Source organism: Amia ocellicauda, chromosome 10 (assembly GCF_036373705.1).
Source record: "Amia ocellicauda isolate fAmiCal2 chromosome 10, fAmiCal2.hap1, whole genome shotgun sequence".
NCBI lineage: Eukaryota > Metazoa > Chordata > Actinopteri > Amiiformes > Amiidae > Amia > Amia ocellicauda.
In genome coordinates, this window is record NC_089859.1 from 15,749,214 (window position 1) to 15,774,173 (window position 24,960).

The 24,960-nt window shown below is 42.2% G+C and overlaps 1 protein-coding gene across 1 annotated transcript in view; it reads left to right on the top strand.

The window, feature by feature from the left end:
- The first annotated feature begins 2,443 nt into the window (after positions 1-2,443).
- Positions 2,444-24,960, top strand: part of gpc3 (glypican 3) — a 121,243-nt gene continuing 98,726 nt past the window's right edge. Inside the window, exons 1-2 of the mRNA XM_066715213.1 lie at positions 2,444-3,068; positions 15,206-15,367. Of these exons, the coding sequence (XP_066571310.1) occupies positions 2,912-3,068; positions 15,206-15,367 (319 nt within the window). The 5' untranslated portion in view covers positions 2,444-2,911. The remainder of the gene's footprint in view (positions 3,069-15,205; positions 15,368-24,960) is intronic.

Here is a 24,960-nt window from a genome sequence, read left to right on the forward strand (position 1 = left end):
CTTGACATGCTTACAGTTAACTACAGCTGCACACTACCACAGCTAAGGAAAGCACATTCCTCTCTTTCACAGCACAGTGTGTAATGATAACAGGGTTCCTTCTCAGGGATGCTTGAAGGAATATTGAAGATGGCACTATGCCGAACAGATTAAGTGTGCCCTCTGTGACCACCTTTGAAAAGGGATTTGATTCCAACAGAGGTTGTGTGCTGTCTGGGGCAGGGTTTGGCACCTCTAGCCCTGGGGGATGCTGCTGGGTCCTCTGGGTTTTTATTCCCCCAACCTTAATTCTTTAATGGCACTAATTTGGATGTTAAATCAAATCATCTCTAGGTGCTAATCAGTTGCTAATTAGAAGGTATGTGAAAAATATGCAGCATTCTGGCCCTCAAGGACTGGAGCTGCCCATCCCAGGAGTCCAGGGGAATCCATGTTGGCCTATATGTATTTATGTGTGAGTTTTTTTTTTGTGTGTGTGTATGTGCCAACAGCGTGCTGCTATCAGAAATTTTAATTTGAAGGGGACAGGCCATGACATGCAAAAACATCAGCCAATATGTCACCAATGTTGGGAGAGGATCAAACCAGTGGCTGAAGATCAGTAGTGTAAAAAATAAATGTCATAGCTCAGCTGTAGATTCACTGTTGTAAGTTGAATGGAAGATGCTAAGGCCACAGCTGGGCCCTCCACAAATTGTCAGGTTTCAGCTGCAGCTAACTTGGCGGCAAGTTTTACCACTCCTGAACGGGGGTGCATTGCAGTTTTCAGCTTCCGCGGTCCTGCTGTGTTTTCCTGAGAGTAACAAAAATCAGGCGGACACTTATTTAGTTCTCGTTAACAAATAAAAACTGAGATTTATATTTTATAAAATTGATAGCTATGCCCTAAATTGAGCACTGAGGTTTTGTTGTTGTCCGGTGCTCCAATCAAGAGAAGGACTGAAAACGACTTGGATTTGGCGAGGCGCTGCTTACCTTCTCACTGAACATTTGATTGCTAAACATCCTATGGAGAGCAGTGAGGAGTAGTGGTTAGGGCTCTGGACTCTGGAGGGTTGTGGGTTCAATCCCAGGTGGGGGACACTGCTGTACACTTAAGCAAGTTACTGTATCTAGATTGCTCCAGTAAAAACCCAGCCGTATAGGTAAAAATAATGTGACATACTGTCACAAAAGTCTCCTGGATGAGGTAATAAGCACTGTACTTGTGATCACTGAAGTGCTAAGGGTCTGGAACACACTGTAATTATGATCAATTGATTATGATAACTGAATCTCTTAGTTTATTGCAGACTTGGAAAAGCCTTGTCTTCCTGCTGTGGAGTATCAAAATAATAAGTGGGAATCGCCTGCATAGTTTGCATTGTGTCACAGAATCTGAGATCATTGCTATTAATTTGCCTTGCGAATGGCTGGAGGTTTCTGTGACATGAAGGAATAAGTGGGTGGGTGGAGGTGAGTGCTGAGCGCTGTGAAAATTTGAGACCTGAAGCTGATGTGAGTTAGTTTATATAATGGGTGTTTGATCTCCCACGCCTCAGTTTCTTTAATTATTGCCATTTTACAGGATTCTGGCCTGCAAAGACAACTGTCAGCAGGAGTAACTTGCAGGAGATATTAATAGGCTTCTTGAGAAATAAGTATATGTATTACTGTATTTAAGGTCCATTTTGGGGTGCACATAGGGGATGGAAGTGAGGGGATTCTGTCTTTGTGGTGCTGAGTAGGACCTCTGATTTTGACTTATACGAGGGATTCCAGCACCTTGATTGAGCTCAGAAGAGCTGAAAACTGGAGAAACTTTGGCCTTTGTGTTTCGCAGATTGTGTTTTTAATAATGTCAAGATCAGCAGCTTTGTGAATGTGCTCCACAGATACAGGCAGCCTGAGGAAAGTGTCAGTTGAGCTGAGGGATTTTACTGCTGTTATATAAGAGAGGGATGACAAGTTACTGTACTAATGAAAGTTTTTTTTTTATGAAATGTATGTATGTATGTATTTATCTTTCCCTGAGATTAGCCTTATCAGTGGCTTTTTCCAAGACTGAAATAATGAGATCATATGGGAATAAGCTATCAAACGTTTTTTTTTTTTTTTTACCCAAGATAAGATGCAGTCTAACTTTAGATGGTCTGTGTGTCCTGAGCCTAATTAGTTGAAATCTGCAGCTGTAAGGATTCTGTAAGACCAGTTTTTGGCACAAGCCGGAAAGCTCACCCTCCTGTCTCAGCCTGAATGCAGAATGATTCATTTCCTCCCGCTGGATGTTCTGCCGAATGACCTGCCGTATTGATTAGGTGTCGATACCCGGGCAGCCCAGGTGCACCAGGACCGGAGAGAAGCCGCTAACGCTGCGGCGCCGAGGTGCAGGCGCGCGCACGCCCCGCCGGCCCCGCCACTTAAAAGCGCCCCGTCTCGCGCAGCCCCGCAGTCGGCGCGAGCAGCGGTGCGGGCAGCGCGGGGCCGCAGGAATCAGCGCAAAAACTCCGCCGCTCGGCTGCCCGCGACTGAGCTCCGGGACGGCAGCCCGGTTTTGTTATTCCCGTGTCGGTGTGTCTGGCAGTCGAAGTGAGTGTGTTCGTCGGGCTGGCGGAGGCGAGCGCGGATCCGTCCATTCACCCCACGGAGAGGACGAGAAGTTTTGAAGTCGGGCTGGTCCGTGGTGTGTTTGCGGTGCCCGAGGATGCTTCGCCTTCCCGGGGACGACAACAATATCCACCCTGATACTCGCAACATGAATCATCATCCAGCGGGGCTAGGTGTCTGAGGACCAGGCGCACTTCTGCCCTGCCGCTCGGGTGGACAGACATTGTCACGCACATAGACTTTCTTTACATAAATCTGCCTGGCGTGAGCGGCTGAGTTAGCATCTCGGGTGGGACTGTCGCTGGCACCTTTGCCCCCCTTTGCCATGGCAGGTGCCCGGGCGCCAGGTGTGCTGGTGCTGTGGTCAGTGCTGCTGCGGGTGGCGGAGCCCAGCGGACAGGTGCCCAGCTGCCAGGAGGTGCGCTCGTCCTTCCAGCTGCTGCACCCTGGGGTCAAGTGGGCCCCCGAGAGCCCCGTGACAGGTAACATCACCATTATCATTATTACTTTATTGTTAAATGCCAGTGCTGCATGAGTTAAATCTGTTAAATCGTGGCTATGGTTTTCAACCCCATGCACTTCATTTAATTTCTTTGTTGCATTTGCAGCGTTATAACCCATAGGGTACCGTACCTAACCTTGGCACTATGCAACTTTTTCAGCTATCAGACGCATGCACCAATAAAGAAATAACAGAAAGATCGCAGCATACGAGACAACTTCAAAGGCGGCCCACTCGTTTGCAGTGTTTGTGAACAGTTGCCTCTGTGTAAACGCATCCTTAACATGCGACTCTTTGAATATTATTAAAAGTCTTTTGGGACGGCTCCTACGCGTACAGATGACAATTATGTTTGCTTTCTGCGGGTTTCCTCTTCCCCGCGTCAACATTATTTACTGTCATCGTTCATGATGGTATGTATATTCAGTTCACCATTAAAAAAAAAAGCAATACAAGTTGTCAAATTAGTATCAGTAATTCAATATCTTGTTTGGCTATTTTTGCTACACAAATTACATATTTGGCAATGGCAATCGTCTTAATTTTATAATTCAACATTTGTGATAATTAGGATGTAATTTTGTTTTTATAACGTTACATTTATGTATACTTGTATTTTATTCTATTCAAATTCACGCATCCTACTGAACCTGCGTTCTCAGCAGTACAGAGGGAGCTGTTCTTCCCAGTTTGAAGCGGCTCACTGCTGCAACAAATAACCACTACAGAATAGTGATGTGTTGCTTTTAGGAAGTGTACAAATCCTCCTTATGGTCGACTTGTTAATTTGCTCTCACTGGGCACAACACCACCAGCCGGGCCTCTCAAACTACATCTTCCTCCCACTGTTTGTAGAAGTGTTTAAAAGCTGCATAGCACTGTTGATAGTTACAAAGCATTAAGGGAGCACTGAATAAAATATGAAACTGCATCTGACTTGGGGGGGGTAATGTAGCAAGGTTTACAACACTACATGGCAATGGTCTGTAGTCATAGAAAACTATGTATCAAGGGACAGTCAATTTTTGCTTTTCAGTTTTCTCTGGGAAATTAAATTTACACTAGGAGAAAATCGTGTTTAAAAAAAAAAAGTAAAAGCCTAATTGTTGTTGTGGCTGGGAGTATGATGTTATGGCTAATGGTGTGAACATGTTCATTTGTACTTGGCTGTGGCAATAGTGTGTGTGTTTTTAATTATATCAAATTAATTAGCAAATAAAAAAAGGGGGAGGCTGATGCTTATAGAATAGTTGTGATTCATAACCCTCAATATCCCTGTAGCCTTGGCAATTTACACTATTTAACCAGTGCATTGTTTTAAATAAGCTATTAAGAGGCCCTGTGCATAGACTCGTATTGAAAGTCCACGACACTTTGTGGGAGCAGGTCTGAGCACTGGCACAGACAAAGTGTTAACTCCCCTTCAGTACAAAGCAGTTGAAATAAACTCAAAATACTATCCTTGCATGCATTTTTGCATGATTAATGTTGTCACATTCTGGAGTTTTAAAAGATGAGAGGTGACTGAGATGAACAAACTGACAGCACACTTCTCAGCTTTTTTTTGTTTTTTACTGCAGAAAAAAATGCTTTGTGCTTTTTTGTTTCTGCTTGAAAGAAACTGTTTTCAATCTGGAAGGAAGGAAAATAATGAAATGCAAATCAAATGGCTCCTTTTGACACCTAAGCTCACTTCTCTCTTTATATGCATGAAGATACTTGAATGAATTCTAGTGCTCTTTTTATGTAAAGGTACAATAAGTTGAATCTGGTTCTGAAAACTTTGCAAACATCCTGATGTTTTAAGTAGAACAATTTAAAAGTGTGATGCGTCCCACCTTTTGTTCTGGTCCCTCAAATCTATTGTTTCTGTTCTGTTGTTTCTATTGTTTGTATTTATGTGAAACAAAATAAACTTTGCAAATTGCACTTTTAGTTCCGTACAACTTGAGATTTTCATTTTTGTAGGTTTGCAAACAATTAGTCCCTGGATTGTGTTTCTATTACCCATTTCACCTTCTGTCGAATATCGTTGTTTGAAAATGTTAACAAAATTCAATTTTGCCTGGAAATAGGAGAGACTTGAGTTGGTCTTTTTATTTTTTCTGTGTTTGTGTTTGTTGTCATTGCTGTGAAGAAACAGCCCTTTGAAATATATTTGAAACGCTAGTTAGGATAAAATTGAAGACTATCTAAATGCACAGTTGATTTGCAAAACATGGAACAAGGCCACTGGCCCCCTAGAGAGCTGTAGTGCCAGAGACAGCAGCATTTCTCTTCTTACAGGCTGCGGAGTGATTAAATGCTTACAATGTGTTCAAATGCCTTTCAGTAGTGCGGCATTCCTCAGAACGTGCACTTGCGGGGGTTTTGCAAAGTTCTGCTGCACACAGGCTAACTCGCTCCCAAACTCTGCCACTGATCCAGCCCTGTCTGGAAAATGAATCTGGACACTCCTAATTGTAATTGGAAGTTGGGCATCCCTGGTACAATAACAGAGCTGTCAAGTCCTCCTGATTGGGTGCCTGGGCTTTGCCTTTTGGGATCTCAGCTCTATACATAGTGCTTGTCTAGCAGATTTATTGCATTTATTTCTCTTGTCTTTCCCTCCCCCCCCTCCCCTCATCCCTCCCCCTGCTGGTTTCTCTGTCAGTATCTGTGTTTTTCTTTCTTTCTATCTCAATTTTTGTGTGTGTGATTTTCCTCCTTTAATGTTGGCCTCTCTAGCTCCATTTCCCCCCTCGGTGTGAATCGGAGCAAGTTTGTTTTAATGATCTGAGCAGTGACTCGAACATGTCATTGTTCTGATTTTGACAGAGCAGGCGGCAGGGCTTGGGTGGGGAGGGGTGCATTACCCTCCTTCCTTTAAGTGCTGTTCTTGACAAAATAACAGTGGAGCAAAGTTTAAAAATGGTTAAATAATTCTAATAGCAGAAAATCCCTATAATACGTGAAGGCCAGTCAGGCATTGCGTGTGGCAGTTAGGGAACACGTGTGACTTGAAGCAGTTCAATTTCAATGGAAAAGCTCATATTTCCACGTGAAATTTAGTATGTGCTATATATGCCAATTGTATATTAAAGCCACAACATGTTTTTTATTTTTTTATTAGGGCAGCCAAACAGGCATCCGGGAGTGATGTGATGAGCGAAGACAGTATTCTTTTAAAATTTAATTGTACAAAATGGGATTGCAGTATGGCACAATTTTGGGGCCATGAGGATAGGTTTTTGGCGTGTAGGAGATTGTGGAGATGGTAAGCAATGCGCTGATAGAGCCTGAGGATACAGAAGTGAATAATAATAATGCTGCATATAGCATCTAGGGAAGCCCAAAGGGGGCACAGGGATTTTTCATACGGAATGAGAACTAGCAATACGCACACATGTAGCACAAAATAACAGGAAGCAAGGTAAAACAAATACAAGCACGGTCTCCAGTCTGTGTGATGGGGGAGTCTGAAAATAACTGAGGCTCTCATGGCTCTGAAGGGAAGCCTGTTGTCAGAGCATAAAGGAGAACTCGTTTGCAATTTCCCATATAGGATTCTGTATTCAACATCCTGTTCTCTCACGCACACACACACGCGCTCTCCTTTCCCAATGCTCTTGCGACGTGTGATGTTTGAGAGCGATTAGAAACAATACATCTCAGTAGTGTGTACTCATCAGGTAGGGAAGCACATTAGGAGATGACATTAGACGACATAAGCTCTATTGCTTTACGAATAGGACTGGACAGTAGCAGCACAGAGGGACAGTAGGTCAACCTTGAGGTGATGCAGGATGCTCAAATTACAGCTCATTCATTTAATTATTTTTCCCTAAGGTTAACCTTGAAGAATTGGCAACTTACAATGCATTCGTTCTGTCAGTGTTGTGAATGCATTTGTGTATCTATCCATCTATATTTATTTATATTGATCACACAGTAATGCACAGTAACAATGTGGTGGTTCCATTTCTTGGTTCGGCAATGTTGAAGGGGGAAAAACAAACAAAACTAAAGCATTAGATGCATAACATCCTATTGTACATTCCTCAGCCCATTAATGGTATTTTGTATACAGAGCTGTTGCCTCCAGATGAACCCAGTTTAATTAGTACGGGGCCATTGGTTGAACCTGAGTGAAGTCTGAAGTGGGTTGCGCTGCACTCTGCTACTGATTTGCAACAAACAAAGTCGACAAGCAGTTCTGGCAGCTGAAGAGCACAACTCCTGTTATCTTGAGTGTTTATAATGCAAATGAGTTTGGCTAAATATCAAAAAATAATTACCGGTAGCAGGAGCAGTCTTTACAGTGTGACCGGACTGAGAAATTAAAATTAAACGCAAGGACGGAGCAAGCATAGACTTTTTTTCTTCTATAAAAAATTAAAAATAAAATTGCGTCTCTTAATAGATTGTTTGATTAATCGGACAAAGTAATGGGGGCACTCTCACAAACAGACCCAAACAAAACGACTGAAAACACAGCATGACAACTGTAAGTGAACAGTCCATTTATAATGAGTCCATTTATACAGTCCTTATAATGAGTCCTGTGTTAGCCTAGGATTGTGCAAGAACTTGTACCCTACGAATCCTCACGTGGGGCTTGTGTGATTGCCGAAAGAGGATTTTCAACATAGTCCTATTAATGTGGGAGAATATTTCATTTTCAGGGATGAAGAAAATTTGCTTCATCAACCTGGGCTGTGACCTTGATGAGTGCTGTAGTTATAAATCCTACAATCCTGTGCATTTCCTAACAAGGCCCGCTGCACTCTAGCATCCCAGCATCTCTCCTCCAAGACGAGTGTGCCTTGGGCTGTGGCTGTATTTGCTTTATTACAAACGATTACTCCGGTGGTTTGGTGCTTTGCTTTCATCTTGTGATACCTGAAGCATGCATTTTGTTTGCAGATAATTTTTTTCAGGCATTACAGGACCAGAATTTTGCATCACTGCTCCAAAGCATTGAAAACTTAAAATATTATTATTATCGAGAGTTCAAACCACTGCCCTTTTTAAATATTCTCAGCAGTATTAACACACACTAAAAACTACAGTATTTAGTATCAATGCTTCATTTTTCACTCATTTGAGGTCGTTGTCTGGTCTACTGTAAATTACCATCTGCCTTTTGAAAATGCGCAGTAAGCTGGTTAAATAGGTTTATTTGTTCTACCAACTGCAAGCTCATCCAGCATGGCATCTCCCTTAGGTTTACACCACAGCACTTAATGGCTCTGGAGATTTATACCAAGATCGTATCAAGCATTTTAGGGGTAATCCCAGGATAACTAATGATAAGAGCTTAATGCATTCAATGGGATGCTTTAGACAAGATTTATCCAATCAGGAAGCTAAAGGGTGGAGGGAGGAGGGGGTGGGGGGGATTAGACTGACCCCTCCAATTCCCCATGCTGCGCAGTGCGTATCAGTTTCTGTTTGACGGGAAGGCAGACAGGGGAAAAGGGGGCTGTGAAGTGACGGGAGCAGGAGGAACTTGACTCGGGAGACTGGTGATGTTCAGACGGGCTGTATCCCTCTCTCTGGGACTTGTAGCTTCAGTTCTAGCAGGACTAGCTTTCTTTTTGTTCAAATAAGGTTGTGTGTCAGGTGTGTGTTTCTGAATTCATGACCTCTAATGTCACCTGCTTGTCATTGGTGCTTCTTGACCAGCATCTATCTTTCTAACATATAAACTTAGCTGTTCAACATGTCTGGCTGGACTGTGAGTTCCACTGCCATATCAAAAAAAAGTATACACATAAAACAAAACAAAAAAACGCTGTCTGAGCTCGTTAAAAGAGTGAAAGCCTTGGCCGTGTGAAATGCGTGTTTGGTTTACACAGCTCTCACTGTGCCCACATTCAGGTCTGTCATGTAGTGTATGTGCAGAGGCAGTGATGTATAGCCCCTGCTGCACTGAGCCTCCCCCTTGCTGATTGAGTCAGGAGTGACACAGTGGCAGTGAGCGAGCGGGTCTGTGTGCAGTGGAAGCCTTTAAAGCGGCAGCCAAGCAGGTAGACAGGCAGGTAAGCTGGTAGACGGACAAGCAGACAGGTCAGCCTTAGTAGCGGCAGGACAGTAGCTGTGAGTGTCAGCCTGCCAGACGCACCCTGCAGATGCAATGAAATGGAAGACCTGCCAAGCCAGCAGATGCCGTCTGGGTACAGCAGACATGCAGCCTTTGCTCCGTTTCAGCCCCTTGGCACACGCAGCTCGTGTTGCTTCGGTCATCCCTCTCTTTTTTTTTTTTTCCCTTCATTTTCAATTTCCCTCGCTCTCTGTCCCTCTCCCCATTAATCCCTCTACCCTTCACTGCCTTTTCTCTTCCTCTGTCTTTCTCTCTCTCCATGCTTCCTTGGCTTACACTGTACAGGCATGGTAGAGCACACTCACTCACTTAGCATGGCTGAATAACAGTTAACTTGGTTATATCTGTCCTGCTGTGTGCAGTGATTAACACAGACTGGGCACTGGATCGGGTTGCACCCCCTTGTAGCATTTGGCTCTCTGTAGCCACTGCAGATTAAACCTTTACAGCTACAGCAACCAAAAAATAACACTAAACGAACAAAATATGCATTACTCAACCAAACATGTATTTCTCGGCATAGATGCATATAATGTATATCATCCAACGCTCAGTGAATCCAGAATTCCACACAATTCCTGACACCCCTCTGCTCTGCCATCAGTTCTGTTGATCTGTTCTAGATTTTAGATATTTCCTCACTGGATGACTGTCCAGAAGGGGGCACAGTTCTGAGAAAAAGCACAGTGACTCCTGCAGAGCCCAGTGTGTTTTTGACCTGGCACTGCGGATTAATGATTCGATATACCGTATATTGTAAATTAAATGCTGGGAGGAAAGGAACTCGGAATCTGCAATATATATTTTTAAATGCATTTGTGTACTGTTTGTTGGCTTGTTGTAGCCTAAAGATGCCCCACCCTCATTATTTTTTTCTTCATTTTTTTCGTTTTTTTTTTTTTTAAGCACCATTAATGAAAAGCATTTATCACAGCTGTGCTGGGTAGACAGGCAGGAGAAGCTGTCACTTTTCCTAAAGCTAATGATAAAATTTTCCTCATTTTAGCTGCTACTTTTCCCTGTCTCTCAAGCTTATATCGACTTAATTTTTTGCTCCATAACCTGAAATTAGCTTGATCTTATCTCTTTCATGTGTTCTCTGAGGTATTGATTTCAGATATTAAGCTGTCTATTCAAATGCAATGTGTTGTGTGTGTGAGGAATACTGGAGTTTAAGCTACTTATTGTGGCACTTGGGAACTGTGCCTACGTCTCTCCTCTATAAATGTGTGTACGTGCGTGTAGGAAGTATATCAGTGCTTAAATATTGATTTTTAGAAAATAATAAAAAATACATGTATATATATTTTACATGCATTTTAAATTATGCTTTGTTGTTACTGACAGGGCAGAAATCGATCATAGAAAACTTGGAATTTGGGTGGCCATGAAGAAACTTGACTCCCGCCTTAATGTTTGAAGTGTCCTCCTCTACACACACACACACACACACACACACACACACACACATACATATATATACTCACTCACGGGTCCAAGACAATTTGTCCCTAAGACAATTTGCCCGAAGACAAATCGAGCACCTTGCCTGTAATTGTGGGAGGGTCCCTGCTAAATTAATTCCATATCATGAGTTTATATATTTGCTTTATTGATTGTTGTGGGTGACCACGTAAGCTGAACGTGTGGAGATAGGTGAACTTACCGGCAGGGGTGTTGGACCTGCACAGTAGTGATGCACCTGTGGGGTTATGTGGTGGGGTTTGGTGGGGGATTGTTCCAGAACAGGGGTGGCTAACCCTGGTCCTGGAGAGCCACAGGGTCTACAGGCTTTTGTTGTATCCAGATCATTAACTGCTTAATTGAACCAATTGTGGGTCTTAATTAGACAATGTCCCTGTGTTCAAGGTATCCATTAATTGGTAATTAAGAGAGACCTGGAAATCCTGCAGGATTATGGCCTTCCAGGACCAGGGTTAGCCACACCTGTTCCAGAAGGTGCCTTAAAGAGAGTGGAGCTACCTCAATGCCCATTTTCCTTTGTATTTTGCTGGACACTAATAATAATGGCAATAATAAATCAATAAAGTAGTTAATACTGGGTAGTCTTTCAATACTATGTATCTGTCTATCTATATATATGAGCGAGAGAGCGCGCGCGAGAGAGAGAATTTAAATAAAAAAATCTATAAAAGAAATAACATCCCCACAACTGGAGTTCAACCCATATTGCCCGGCTCACAGCAGTGTTCCTTAACCACTATGCCAGCAGAGATACAAACTTAAATGTGAAACCTGTTTTAAATAGCCTACAGCCATCACAGACAACTGTCCTGATTAGTTGTAAATGACTGAATTATTGGAATTAATCTCAAATAAATGTATCAATTAAGAAAAAAATATATAAATACTTTTTATTATATATATTTTTTTTATACAGTTGCTTTCAAAAGTATTCACCCCCTTGGACTTTTCCACATGTCATTGTGTTACAACATGAAATCAGAATGGTTTGAATCAGGAGTTTTTGCCACCGATCAACAAAATGCCACTGATCAAAAAGAAAATGTCCATAAAGTGAAGAATATAATCTGCAAATTGTTCTAACTTACTTTTTGAATGCATAAGTAATCACCCCCTTTGCTATGACACACCTGATTGAGCTGTGGTGAAACCAATTGTCTTTAGAAGTTGAATGGAGTCCACCTCTGTGCAATTAAGGTGTGTAACATGATTTTAGGTTAAATACACCTGTCACTGAGAGGTCCCACATTTGGTTAGTACATCCATCCATTATGCTGGTGTGGGTTGTGGGGAAGCCAGAGCTGATCCCCACAAGGGAGGAATACACCCAGGACAGTACACCAGGCAACACCCTCACACATACATACTGGGCAATTTAGCATGGCCAATTAACCTAACCCACATGTCTTTGGACAGTGGGAGGAAACCCATGCAGACACAGGGCAAACATGCAAACTCCACACAGAGAGGCACCCCAAGCTGAGACTTGAACCTGGGACCCCTGGAGCTGTGAGGTAGCAGTGCTAACCACCACACCACGTACAATTCCTAATAAAAACTACATCATGAAGACGAAGGATTATTCATAACAAATCCGGAATAAGGTTCTTCAAAAGCACCAATCAGGGGTAGGATATAAGAACATGTCCAAGGCATTGAATATCCCCCTGAGCACAGTAAAGTCCATTATTAAGAAATTGAGAGAATATGGCACAACTGTGAATCTGCCTAGATCAGGCTGTCCTCAAAAACTGAGTATCCGTGTGAGAAGGACACTAGTCTGGGAGACCACCAGGAGGCCTATGACCATTCTAAAGAAGTTACAATCTTCCATGGCTGAGCTGGGAGACACTGCATACTACAACAGTAGCCCTGGTGCTTCACAACAGTGGCCTTTATGGGAGAGTGGAAAAACAAAACCATTGTTAAAAACAAACTTGGATCAAATCTTGGCTATAGTTTGCCAGAAGGCATGTGGGAGACTCTGAGACCAAGTTTCTGTGGTCTGATGAGTCCAGAATTTAGTTATTTTGGTCTCAATGCTAAGCAAATTCGTTTGGCGCAAGTCTAACCCCACACGTCATCCTGAGAAAACCATCCCTACTGGTGGTGGCAGCATCATGCTATGGGGATGCTTCTCTGCATCAGGGCCTGGAAACCTTGTAAAGATAGAGGGCAGAATGAATGCAGCAAAGTACAGAGCAATCCTGGATGAAAACCTGCTGAAGTCTGCAAGAGACCTGGGACTTGGGAGCAGTATTACCTTCCAGCAGGACAATGACCCCAAACATACAGCCAAAGCCACACTGGAGTGGCTTAAAAACAAGAAGCTCAATGTCCTGGAGTGGCCCAGTCAAAGCCCCGACCTCAATCCAACTGATATGTGGAAAGAGTTGAAAATTGCTGTTCACCAAATGTCCCCATCCAACTTGATGAAGCTTGTGTAATTTTGCAAAGAAGAATGGGCAAAAATTGCTGTGTCCAGATGTGCAAAGCTGGTAGAGGCTTATCCACATACTCATGGCTGTAATTGCTGCCAAAGGTGCCTCTATCACATATTGACTGAATGGGGTGATTACTTAAGCATTCAATTATTTTCTGTTTTGTATTTGTAATAAATTAATGTTGTAACACAATGAAATGTGGAATAGTCCAAGGAGGGTGAATACTTATGTGTGTGTGTGTGTACATATATATATATATGTTATATGACTACAATAAGTGAAGGCACAAATGCTAGGGATACGTATGATGGGAGTGAATTGTCATTGGCTGCGAATTTGAAATGCCGCGGGATATTTGACGAGCTTCCCTCACTCACACACCAACCCACACTCGCACACACTCTCTCACTCTCTCTCTCACACATACACAAACACACACCCACTCATTCACTCACTCACACACCGCACACTGCTTTACATTTGCAAGTGCCCTGGGAGTTCCTAGTTGGTTGTGTTCCGTGTCATCAATCAGCCCTGTGTCGGTTTTGCCAGTCAGGTTAATCACTTAAACAGACACTAAGTACACTGGGAATTGGTTCCCCTTTGTAGCCCAGGTATTAAATTAAAAAAGTCAATACAATTATTATAGACCTTGGCCATGTGGGGACAGACCCCAACCTATGATATGGTCTCCCGCGCCCCGCCCTGTGTCATTCCGGAATGTCTCCAAATTCTGTTGTGTATGCTAAGGAGCAAGAATGTCTCTGTGTGTGTGTGTGTGTGTGAGAGAGAGAGAGAATGAGAGCAATGCATTGCTGATTATCCCTGCATTCTGTTCTCATTTCTTCCTGCTAGAGAGACGGCACCTCTCTGTGCTTCATGGGGATAGCTAGTGCAAAATGTGTATATATATATATATATATATATATATATATATATATACTTTTTTATATATAAAAAGTAATTGTCATATTTAAGCAACAGAAAGGATCTGTGCATTAATAGTATAGTGTTTTGTAATCCTAAATCCCCATCTGCCCATTACATTACAGCTCTGGCCAGGAGCTCTAGGCTGTTGCACAGGATAACAGCTCTTCAGTACCTTGCATTTATCGGATAAAAGGTGTCAATTGTTTAAGCTGTTAGAACAAGACACTGTTTTCCTACAGTCTTTCATGCAGGGTCCTCTGCTGCTTTGGCTACTTTGAACAATGGCTTTTATCTCCTGTAGAACTTCTGTATGTCTCTGTGAGCCTTTTCAGGATATAAGTTTAAAGATAATTTTCTTTATTGAAAATTAAACCTAATTATGTTTTTGTCACTCTCTATTTGTGTTAATTTAGCATTAACAACAGTGATCCTGTACTGTAATCGATTGGGTGCACAAATCAAATCGGTGCTATGGGAGTTAGAGAGTACAGAGTTCACATGGCCAAGGTAGACCATATATTCTAATTTATTTATTTATATATTAATAAAAATAATGACAATCTGTAGTATATAAAATATATATGCATGTGTCTGTGTGTGGCGTCCAGGTTGGTCAGTATGTTTAAGAATAGCACTGGATGATGGTTAAACCCCATGTAGCCTGAGCTGAGGCACTGTTAAATGATTCCTTCAGGATGGTTTTTCAGTGATATATATTTTGTATTAAATGGCAACATCCTTGTCACTTCATTTTGTAATTTAATAGCTTCGATTTGCCACCACAAAGGAATCAGGAAATCCAATTATTTCTCTTGATAAATGACCTTCAGATAGCTGGCAGCTTGAGTGATGTCTGCTAGTTACCTGGAATTTGACTTTTGGGGAAATCATACAGTATATGTAACTTATTTATTTATTTGAACAACGTTTCTCCAATCTCCAAGGAGACGGGAGAAAATGTGTAACCTAAAAAAAAAAAAAATCTCAATTTTTTCATTGCTGTGTTTGACAGTATTTCAGTGTCTTTTTTCTTGTTTGCTTCCTTGCTTCCTTTCTACCATGCAGCAATTTTGTAGTCAGCATCCAGCAAGGAAATAGAAAAAGGAAGAACATAAAAAGTTTCTTAATCTGTAAACCAGCTGACCGAGCTATCTTTTTCCCCCTGTTGGCCAGGTTCCGATCTGCAGGTGTGTCTTCCCAAGGGCCCCACCTGCTGCTCCCGGAAGATGGAGGAGCGCTACCAGGTGGCAGCCAGACAGAACATGGAGTTTGGCCTGCAGGCCTCCAGCACGGAGCTCAAGTTCCTCATCATCCAGAATGCAGCACTCTTCCAAGGTGAGCACTCTGCGTGTGTGTGTGGCATAGAGAAGGTCACACAGCACCCTTGGTTAGAACATCACAAGATGCTTATCAATGCATCAACATGAAAAGGCCCAGTAACTTGCATTCAGGTATTTGTAGCTGTTTGAGAGACCAGGCGAGGGTCTGCACTGTGACAGAGCCATTATACACACCGGAACACACACACGTCACTAACTGCACACATGAACACATGCATACATGGGTTACGATTTTGCATGTGGAGGAACTCTTGAAACATTACCTCAGGTCTGCTGTAGGGAATCACACACTAAACTACATTCTGGAATTGTGTGGTGGATGGCAGGAAGTGGACTTATTACATGGCTGCTGCATAGGGGGTGTACTGTGTTAAAATACATTTCACATTATTTTAATTCAGCCTGGTCCTGTTCTGCAGAGGTTAGTCATACAGCTCCATTCTTTCGTCTTGTACAGTGTGACTGGCATCCTTTACATCACTGAATGTGCTGACCGACATTATTGTTGCTGGATAACATACGAAATAAGTTGTATAATATGGGCTTAAAGAACTGTATAAACTGCTGTTTACGAATACAAATAAAATACATTGTGATTTATCAAAGGAAGCTGACAGCCTCCTTGTAATTAGCATGTTTTTAAAGGTATTAATTAGAACTCTTGGTATGCCTCTGCAAAAGTCTGAGCTGTGTAGAACTGGCAGTTTATTTTTTGTTCCATCGTCTTTATTTCTTACAGAGTGAGAGTGTGATCCATTCTCCCTGTGCTACTGTTTTAGTTTTTCAATATCTCCTGAGTAAATTCAATTAAAAACCAGGCATTCATGAAAATGTGGATGGCAATGGGGTTAATATTTTTGACGGCTGTGGTTTGGTGGTGGTGGTGGTGGTGGTGGTGGGCGGGGGGGCAAGGCGATGGGTACTCCTAAACAGGAGAAATACTAGATACAGAAACATGAAAAAAGGAATTAATATATCGTTGTATAAAATCAGACTTGTCCATTACAAAACAAAAAAAGGAAAAAAAATCCATAAAATGGAAGCAAAGCCTGCAATAGCTTTAGTGCTGTACTGTAATGAGGTTAGCTCTTGGTTGTTTGGCTTCATACAGCCTTGTTAGAAATGGTTCGATGCTAATTGCTTTAGGATTAGACCTGAAAGAACTTCCAATGAGCTTGGGGACTATCTATAAAATCCTTGTCTTATGTATTTATTTTTTGTTTTGTTTTATGCCGTCTCTGTTTTTTTGGAGTCCGACTCTCCCACTTGCCTTGAGGGGCCAGAGACAAAATAAGAGTGTAACAACCCAGGAGGAAACTGAATTACAGCAGGAGAAGAAAGCTGGCTTCTCCGAGTTTATGAAAAAGTACATGGTGTGTCTTTTAAAAGTGTTAAGTTGGGTTAGACTAGGAAACCTGGGTTTTTGTCAGCCCAGCCCCCCCAGAGCTCTGTCCTCTGTCTTCCCCATATCCCCCTCTCTCCCCGCTCTCCACCCTGCGTCTTCCAAATCTCCACTTCCCACTCACTCGCATACCTTCTTCAGCCAGACAGTTCCCCCGTGACGTTTCAGGCTTCAACATACACCTCGTTAAACAGTCGTTAAAACTCTGTGGCTTTGGTATTGGAGGGAGATGAAATGACACACTCGGTACACCATTCCAGGGCCCTTTAATTACCTCTCCCTCGCGGTGTGTTGGAGGGCTCCTCTCCAGAAGGTGTGCTTTTGCTTTGCTGTGAAGTGCCAGGATGTGGAAAGCAGTCGTTAGCAGTGATGACAGCACCTGCTCTCCATCCCTTCACCTGTTCACTTCAGAACGTCACTTTTGCTTTGATGTATATTTTAAATTGTGTTGTTGCTCTGCTTTCTGTTATTTTCTGTGGGAACCTGGATGCAGCTTGTTTTTGTATGAATTTCCGTAGAGAGTTCTTCTCAGACAGCTGCAACTGGCGTTTGTTTTTTGTTGCATTCTGTTTTATTGTATTATGAAAAGTTAATGAAGGCTTTTACTACAAAAGAGAGTCAGTTGTTTATTACAAACTGGGGAAAGAAACAACTTTTTTTCTTACTAGTTTGCAATGAACAATTTTGAGAGTTCGTGCTTTGGGTGTTAGTGCTGCTTTTCACCTTCAGTTATACAATAGAAGCAGCCTTCTATTAAATTGTGTGAAATAAGAGTGTGAAAGTTCAGGGCTCTATTGGGGTTTTTAAATATAGAAAATAATATCTTTCATCCAATCCCTTGTAATCTTAGGGGAAGAAGGAAGGGGGAGAGAGAGAGAGAGAGAGAGGTAGAAGAAAAAGAAAAATAACACATGAAAGGAAAAATACAATAAAAACAGAAATTTAAAGAGTGGAGGATAGGGATGAGTAGTACAAAGAGATCAGTAAGTACAGGATAGAGGAGGAACAAAGACAAGGGCTGAAAACCAATATAGAAAGAGCCCGAACAAAGGTTGTTTTGATATATAAAAAGTGTCTGTGCGTTCCACTGTGATGCAAGCCAGAGCGGCCACAATAGAATCGGCACTAGGAATGTAGATTTAAAAATCAGCTTTTCATTCTTTCTCCACAGGCTTTGTTTGCTTCAATTAAAAAAATATAAAAAATAAAAAAGCATTGCATGATAAGGGCAGTCAGTCACTCAGTCAAATCTTGACAAAAACTCATCGGTTTTGCTGTCAGGCTCCCCTGTGTGTCCGTCAGAGTGATTGACAGCTTTAATTCCTGTCAGTTTCTCAACTCTAGGAGAAATGAGGCCTTAACAGAAACCTACCATGAGCTTCAGTTACAAAAAACAATAAATATACATAAAACTGTTATAAACACTTATTTCATCCTTCCTCTCCATATTAAAGAAACAAACATCGTCTGTTGTGATGGTTGGAAAAGTACATAAATAGCCCCAGGAAGGACTGGCCTTTGCACTGGTATTTCTTCAGGGTGTGCAAAGTGCAGCAGAATTACAGAAAGGGCTTTAATTCAGAATAAAACAACAGTGTTGTCAGTGTTGTTTACCTTCCCGCAGCCATCACACCCATGGGGTTATCTGCTCTGCTGCAAATTTCAATTCAGGGCCCATGAATCCCCTGGTGTTTGTACAGACTGCCCAGGGGCTCCACAGAGACGGTGTACTAGCCACTTCTATCACTTGAAAATTAAACTGCTTGTAGAAAGAATACAGAATTACCTGTCCCACTCATTAGAGGCAGAGGCTCTTGGTAATTAGATGACTCATCTCAGAGTGATCAGATCCCATGAGATTTTAAAACTTTCGATGATTATTAATTTATTATAATTTAATATGTAAAATAAAGTTTAAATCTGCATTTAGTGTGGAACATAAAACAATGTAACGTTTTTCTGCATTAAAAACACGCGGAATGTTTTAAGCATAATAAAGTCTTCAGTTGGTGACACAAGCTGATTTGCAAAAGAAACTAAAATAAAACGCTCTCAAGTCAGGGCTTCCAAATCATCGGAATCCCCAAGTCTTCTAACACCTCGTTTACTTAGTGAGTATTTTCTCAGTTAGACTTTTTGAAACATTTTCAGCTGCTAAAGTGTTGTAGATTTCAATTACCTTCAGATACAATTTCCAGTATGTAGGAGGTAAAAATGAGTGCACATGAGGATTCGGTTCAGAATTGGTGAGCTCACTTGGAGAGAGGGAACCCCCCCCAAAACAAAATGAATAAGGGTTGGGGCTCTGAGGTGTAGGAAGGGGTCCTCTCTCTGTCTGTGCAACAGGAAGAGAGGAGCCTCAAGGGTTAATCGCCAAGCTAGTTTGCAGACTGTGACCTGGAGTGTCTGATGGCAAAACGTCAGAAATATGAAAATGACAGCCTGGAGACTGACAGAATTTTAAATGGGTTTTCGAAATGTTTGGCAGGGAGGATTTGTGCCTCTAAATTGGCCTCTTGAGCCACTCTCCGGCTGAGTCTGAAAGCACTCCGTCGCGCCGTGCTTTGCAGTTAGAGCACAGAGGTGTTTATTTTCACGCCTTTGCGGTGCAAACGAGCCTCGGCCTGGGGAGCGGGGGATACTGGTGCTGACAGTGCGAGGAATGCCCCAGATGTGAATTCCACAGGTCAGTATTATCCTGGTGTGTGATTGGCTGCTATATGATGTATTTGCTTCCCCCCCTTTTATTAGTCACAGCTCATCCCCGACCTATTATAGGAATTGCATAAGTACAGTACGATCATTAGCTTTGCAGTCATTAAAACTGACCTTTGGGAGTTTACTGCATACTGTGCTCACTATGCCCCCACCCCCCTGAACTGGATACAGAGCAACAAAATGGAGCAACAAATAACTGCTCTTTACAATCTGTTCCAGTGCAGCTAACCATGTAGCTGTGTTAATTATTAAATTAATAAAATCATTAATAAGATGTGCACAAAGCCATTAGACCTGGTACTGACCTGTGCTACTCTATTTTCTAACAGCTGTTGGGCATTATCGTTAGCCTATAAAAATACATCTAAAAAAATATTTTGAGTCTTTTTGTTAATGGGAACCATGTTTCCACATCATGAATTATAACATTTTATGTCCATAATGAAACGCAGTCTTTACCGTCTGCGGCACACTGGACCGCCTGGCAGTGGGAGATTAAACATTAACTTTGACTTTTATCTGAAACTGTTTAAGAGCAGAAAACAATTTAAAAAAGGGACTAATTAAGCAAATGAATAGTTCAATTAAGGGCTCGATTTATGTAATTGTGAGCTCAGCTTGAAAAGTGAGAAGAGAAAAGAAGCTGGAGACACAGTAGGGTGTCCCAGCCTGCGATTGGCAACACCTGCCTTAAAGCAATGACTCCCAGTTTTATTGAGCTTTGAAATGAAGTTTGTGCTTGACAGAGAGCACGAGGGGATATCAAGGAGCAGGACTGTGCTAGAGGTTTCTGCATGTTTAAAAGCCTCATTACCCCTCACAGGAATTTAAACTTTGGATGGAGGTCACTGATAAATCTTTGGTTGATCAATATAGCCCTGTCATGTTATTCCTGCCAATACTGCATGGTACTTTGGGCTGGATGTAGATTTGAATTCAAAAGGCACTGAGAATTGTATTAATTTCATTATTTTTTTTCCTTTATTCTTTCACAGACATTTATGGGGCAAAAATGTAATTCAAGTTAAGTTCTCCTGCTACCGTGGCAGGTTCGGTTTCTGGGCTTTTGGCTCTTTCAGTGGAGACACCCTGCTTGTGTGCTTTGAAGGGTTTTCTGGTCTTGGATGATGCTGTGAGATTTGCCGCTAAGTGCCCGAGAGTGAAATCTGGGCATCTTAATCCGGTACCGTGATCTGACCCCTACCATTCTTGGGAGAGTATGTGTGCTTTGAGTAGTTTTCTGTATTCTCTCCCATGGCATGGAATTTTAAAATTTATTTTTTGTGTTTTCAGACTTGTAGGATGCTTTCAGTGCTTATTGCCATTTGCGGGAAGTCTTCTGGATTTGTGGTTTGCATTTACAGAGCCAGGAGAAGACAAAGGATGAATCCGCTGTGTAGAATCAGCTTAGCATCAAATGTCTCTGCAGTTTAATGGTGGGCCTGGGAAAAACAACAGCAAAAAACAAAAAGAGGGCAGGAGTGATGGCAGTGGGTGGGCTGTTTCTCATTGAGCCAGCTGGGAGAGAGATACCGGAGGGAGTGCCTGGGTAATTGCGTTACAGGACTGGCACTGGCGCTTAGAGAGGCCAGTGTTTGATGATGTTCACAAGCCCCTGCAAAGCAAATCCACCTCAGAACTGCCCGAGCAGTAAATGGTTAGTGGGATCTGTTTGGCCAGCTGTATTTTGCCATGTTTATGGCCGTTCCTCCCTACTTCCCCTGGCTGTCCATCTTCTCCCTACATTAGTGACTCACTCGATCTTAAGGACTTTAGCCTCCGCTTCATTTCTCAAACACAATTTTTTACTTTATTTATTTATGTATGTATTTTCCCAGGCCTTATTTTCTCTCCAGTAATTTTATTTTCAGTAAAGAACGCAATAAGAGCACATGCTTCAATAAGGAGCCTGGCTGGATGGTGCTAAAAGTTTCTAATATGTGCCAGAGGCTGTGTTTAATCACTTAATTCCCATGGAAGTGTCTCAACAATTTGGCAGAGGCTGTTTTGTGTAGTTTTGTTCAACAAGAGGGGAATTATTTGAAAGTGGAGGATAATGCCTGTATCTACCCAAAGACACAATTAACTTTTGAGAAAAGGAGAGCAGAACAGGTAATTGCAGGCTTAGGTATTTATTCATTTATTTATTTTTAGAAGAAGAAGCAGATCTGCTTTCTATGTGGCAATGGGATAAACCAAATGGCTGACACTTTGACGGCAACAATGGAAAAACAAAAACCCTGCAATGCTCTTTCTAACATACCTGCTTTACAGCTGCACTGACAGCAATGTGTAATGGGAGTGGCAGGGCTGTGTGTTTTGAAGGTAGGGTTCGAACCCTAGTCTACAGGGTCTCAAAACACATACTCCGGCACCCTGCAAACATCTGGGTGCAATGCATCTAGCCCCACTCCTGCGTACACATGAGGCTCATAAGGAGAATGGTCTGCAGACCTGCCATGCTCTCTCGGGGCTCCTTAATTCCATTCTGTTTCAGGTTCATAATCCAACCAGAAGTCAATGAATCCAATTTTGCATGCAAGCCCGTGCTTGACAAATGAGTGGCATAGCTGGAAGGAAGAAGTGCTTTGAAGTGGCTACTGACTGGGTACTGGAGCTGGCACCTGTCATTCTTGTCGGTGGAAAGTGTGACCTTAAAGTCATAGAGGTGGGCTTGGGCAGGCCTCTAACAAGCGCTTAATTTCACAGCCCTGTGATAAACCTCCTCTACCCAAAGGGCAAGGAACTGAGGTTGAAGCCAGGTAGGCAGCACTTTACACTGCAAGATGCATGCTGCCCGATAGAGCAATGCACCCTCAAGAGATGATTAATACTACTACTATTTATTTGATTTGTCTGGCACTTTTTTAAGGTGAAACAAATTGTAGAAGCTACATTATACATTTAAAAAAAATCAGGACTAAGGATATATATTGTATACAGAACTGAAAAGAATACAGAATGCAAATAATAATACAGCCAAACTAAATACAATACAGAATAGTGCATTGTGAGTTAAGTATTCATCTACTGTTTTATCACAGTCATACTTCTTTTTTTTCATGCATTTTATGCCATGATAATTCTTTAACAAATCAACAGCACAGAGGACAATTTGGATAGCGCTTTAACAGGCATTTTCAAAATCTGCACAGCAGCATTGGCATAATAAAGGCCAAGCGTTTCACCTGGAGAAGATTTTCTTTAGTGGAAAATCATGCTTTTGCATTACAGTTAGTTTCTTTAATGCAATATTTTTGTTATTGGGTGTCTGGGATGTTGTCGCTTTGCTGTGTCTTTCTGATAATTTCCAGGCTCCTTTGTTTTTTAAAAAAAAAATGTTTTATATACATTGAGGATTTGTCCCAAGAATCGCAGAAGAGGTGGAAGGTATAAAAGCTAAGAGAGGATATCAACTAAGCAAAAGGAAGAGAAACAAAACATTTACAACAGGCCAGCATGCTTCTCTCGTGCACACTCTCATTCAGACTCACACTGGCACTCACCGGCTCACTCACTCAGTCATGAAATAGGACAGAAGAAATCTCGGGACCAAACAAATGTAATGAACAGATTTGAAAGAAGAAAAAAAAAAAGTCCTGCTTGCCCTTGGTTTGGTTTCTCTACTGTAAGCTGGGTTGTTTCTGCTCAGCTGCAGAGTCACAGGGGAGGACAGAGACTGTTGGGTCAGGGGCTCAACAGTGCTGTGATGCATCTAGCTTAACCTGAAGTATTGAAACTGTCTCTCAGCATTGTGTGGTGCCCCTCAAAGCCCCCCCCGCGATCCTTCGCACTGAACGATATCGCTTAGAATTGCAGATTGAGCGATATCTTGAGCGAGCAGTCCGTTAGTTAGGATCCTGCTGTTAGTTTTGTTCGTTTTTTTGGTGGCTTTTGATTCTTGTGAGATGAGACCTCCCATTGATTAATCAAGGGTCCCAATCTCATCACAATCGTTTTGTAGTAAACCATAGATGTACTGTGAGATATATTAGTTAGTAATCCACTTAACACACTTAACTCTCTCTCTCTCACTTACTTACACTCTCACACACACACACACACACACATACACACACACACACAGACAGATATTAATTACACAAAACTGTACTCTCTGGATATAACATGCACATCAAAGTGAATCACTCACACACAAGTGCTGTATATCCACAGCATGCTGAAATGGATGTGAACATGTTTTAGTAGCAGTGGGATAAACTGCTGACATTGTGTTGGAGTGGAGAAATTGCTATCTTGCAGTTAGGAGATAATTTAGCAAAACGCCTTTCCTGCTCCTGAGTGCATCGTGTAATTCGTAGATATTTTACACAAGTGAACAGAGGAGATCTTTGTGGGAGACAGATGTGTATTCAACATTGTGTGCTGCGGGTGTGCCAGCGAGGGGGTCGGTGTCAGGTGGAAACGGGGGGTTTGGGAGGGGTGAAAGTGTTCAGAGGACTTTTCCCTTTATATTTAATTTCTCACTTGACTGCAGCACACTGCTTAGAAATGACTCATGATGTTTCCCTGTCTGCTTCCCCCGTGTCATTATGCACACACATTGGGTCACCTGTTAATACAAGACCCCTCAGTGTTACTCTGCCACCGTGACAGAAAAGTACACACAGTGCTGTGCCCCTGTTAATCAAATGGCGTCTATGCTGCATTCGCATTAACCCCCCATCAACATCACTGCCAATAGTATAATTTGAAGTCTACACTGAAGTGGCCAGGTTTGTTCATTTGACCATAATAGTACAGTGCAACAGCTTTCTCCGGGAGTGCTTAGACGTGACATGAAACGGTTTTACCAGGATGAGTTTTCCACATGTTTTGAACAACAGAGTTAAAAAATAAAATAAAAAAATAGCCACGTTCTGTTCAGTGAAAGTGTACTGTGGGCGTAATATTGATGTTAATGGAAAGCGCAGAACAGGCTCCTCATAAGGTAATGGCCTTTATTAACAACAGGCCTGTGAAATTTTGCTCTGCAGTTGAGGCTGGTCTCGCTGGCACAGTGGACAGACCTCTTTAATGGACAGTGTGGGGGAAAGTCACCAAGCAACAGCCAGACATGTCTGCTCGAGTGTAATTTAGTATAAGATTGTGGGAGGATAAGGGGCTCGTGTGGCTATAGTCGGGGAAAAGAACAAAGAATAGGGAGGAGAAAGGAGTTTGGTGCTGGAAAATGAAACTCTGTGCCATGCTTGCCTGACCTGGCAAGATTCAATCGGGGGCGAGTGGCAGCTCTGTGGACATCACCTTCTCGCCTGCACGCTCGCCCTGTGAATCCCTGCATGTGCTCAATTAAAATGTTTCGGTTTAGTGGCACCTCAGCTCCCTGCGTACCTGTGGGTCGTTTGAATGTCTGCCAGGTTTGTCTGGATTGATTGATCGACAGTGATTTATCTATTAATTTATTTTAATGCCATGGCTGCTTGAACATAAATGCATTTGGTAAATGG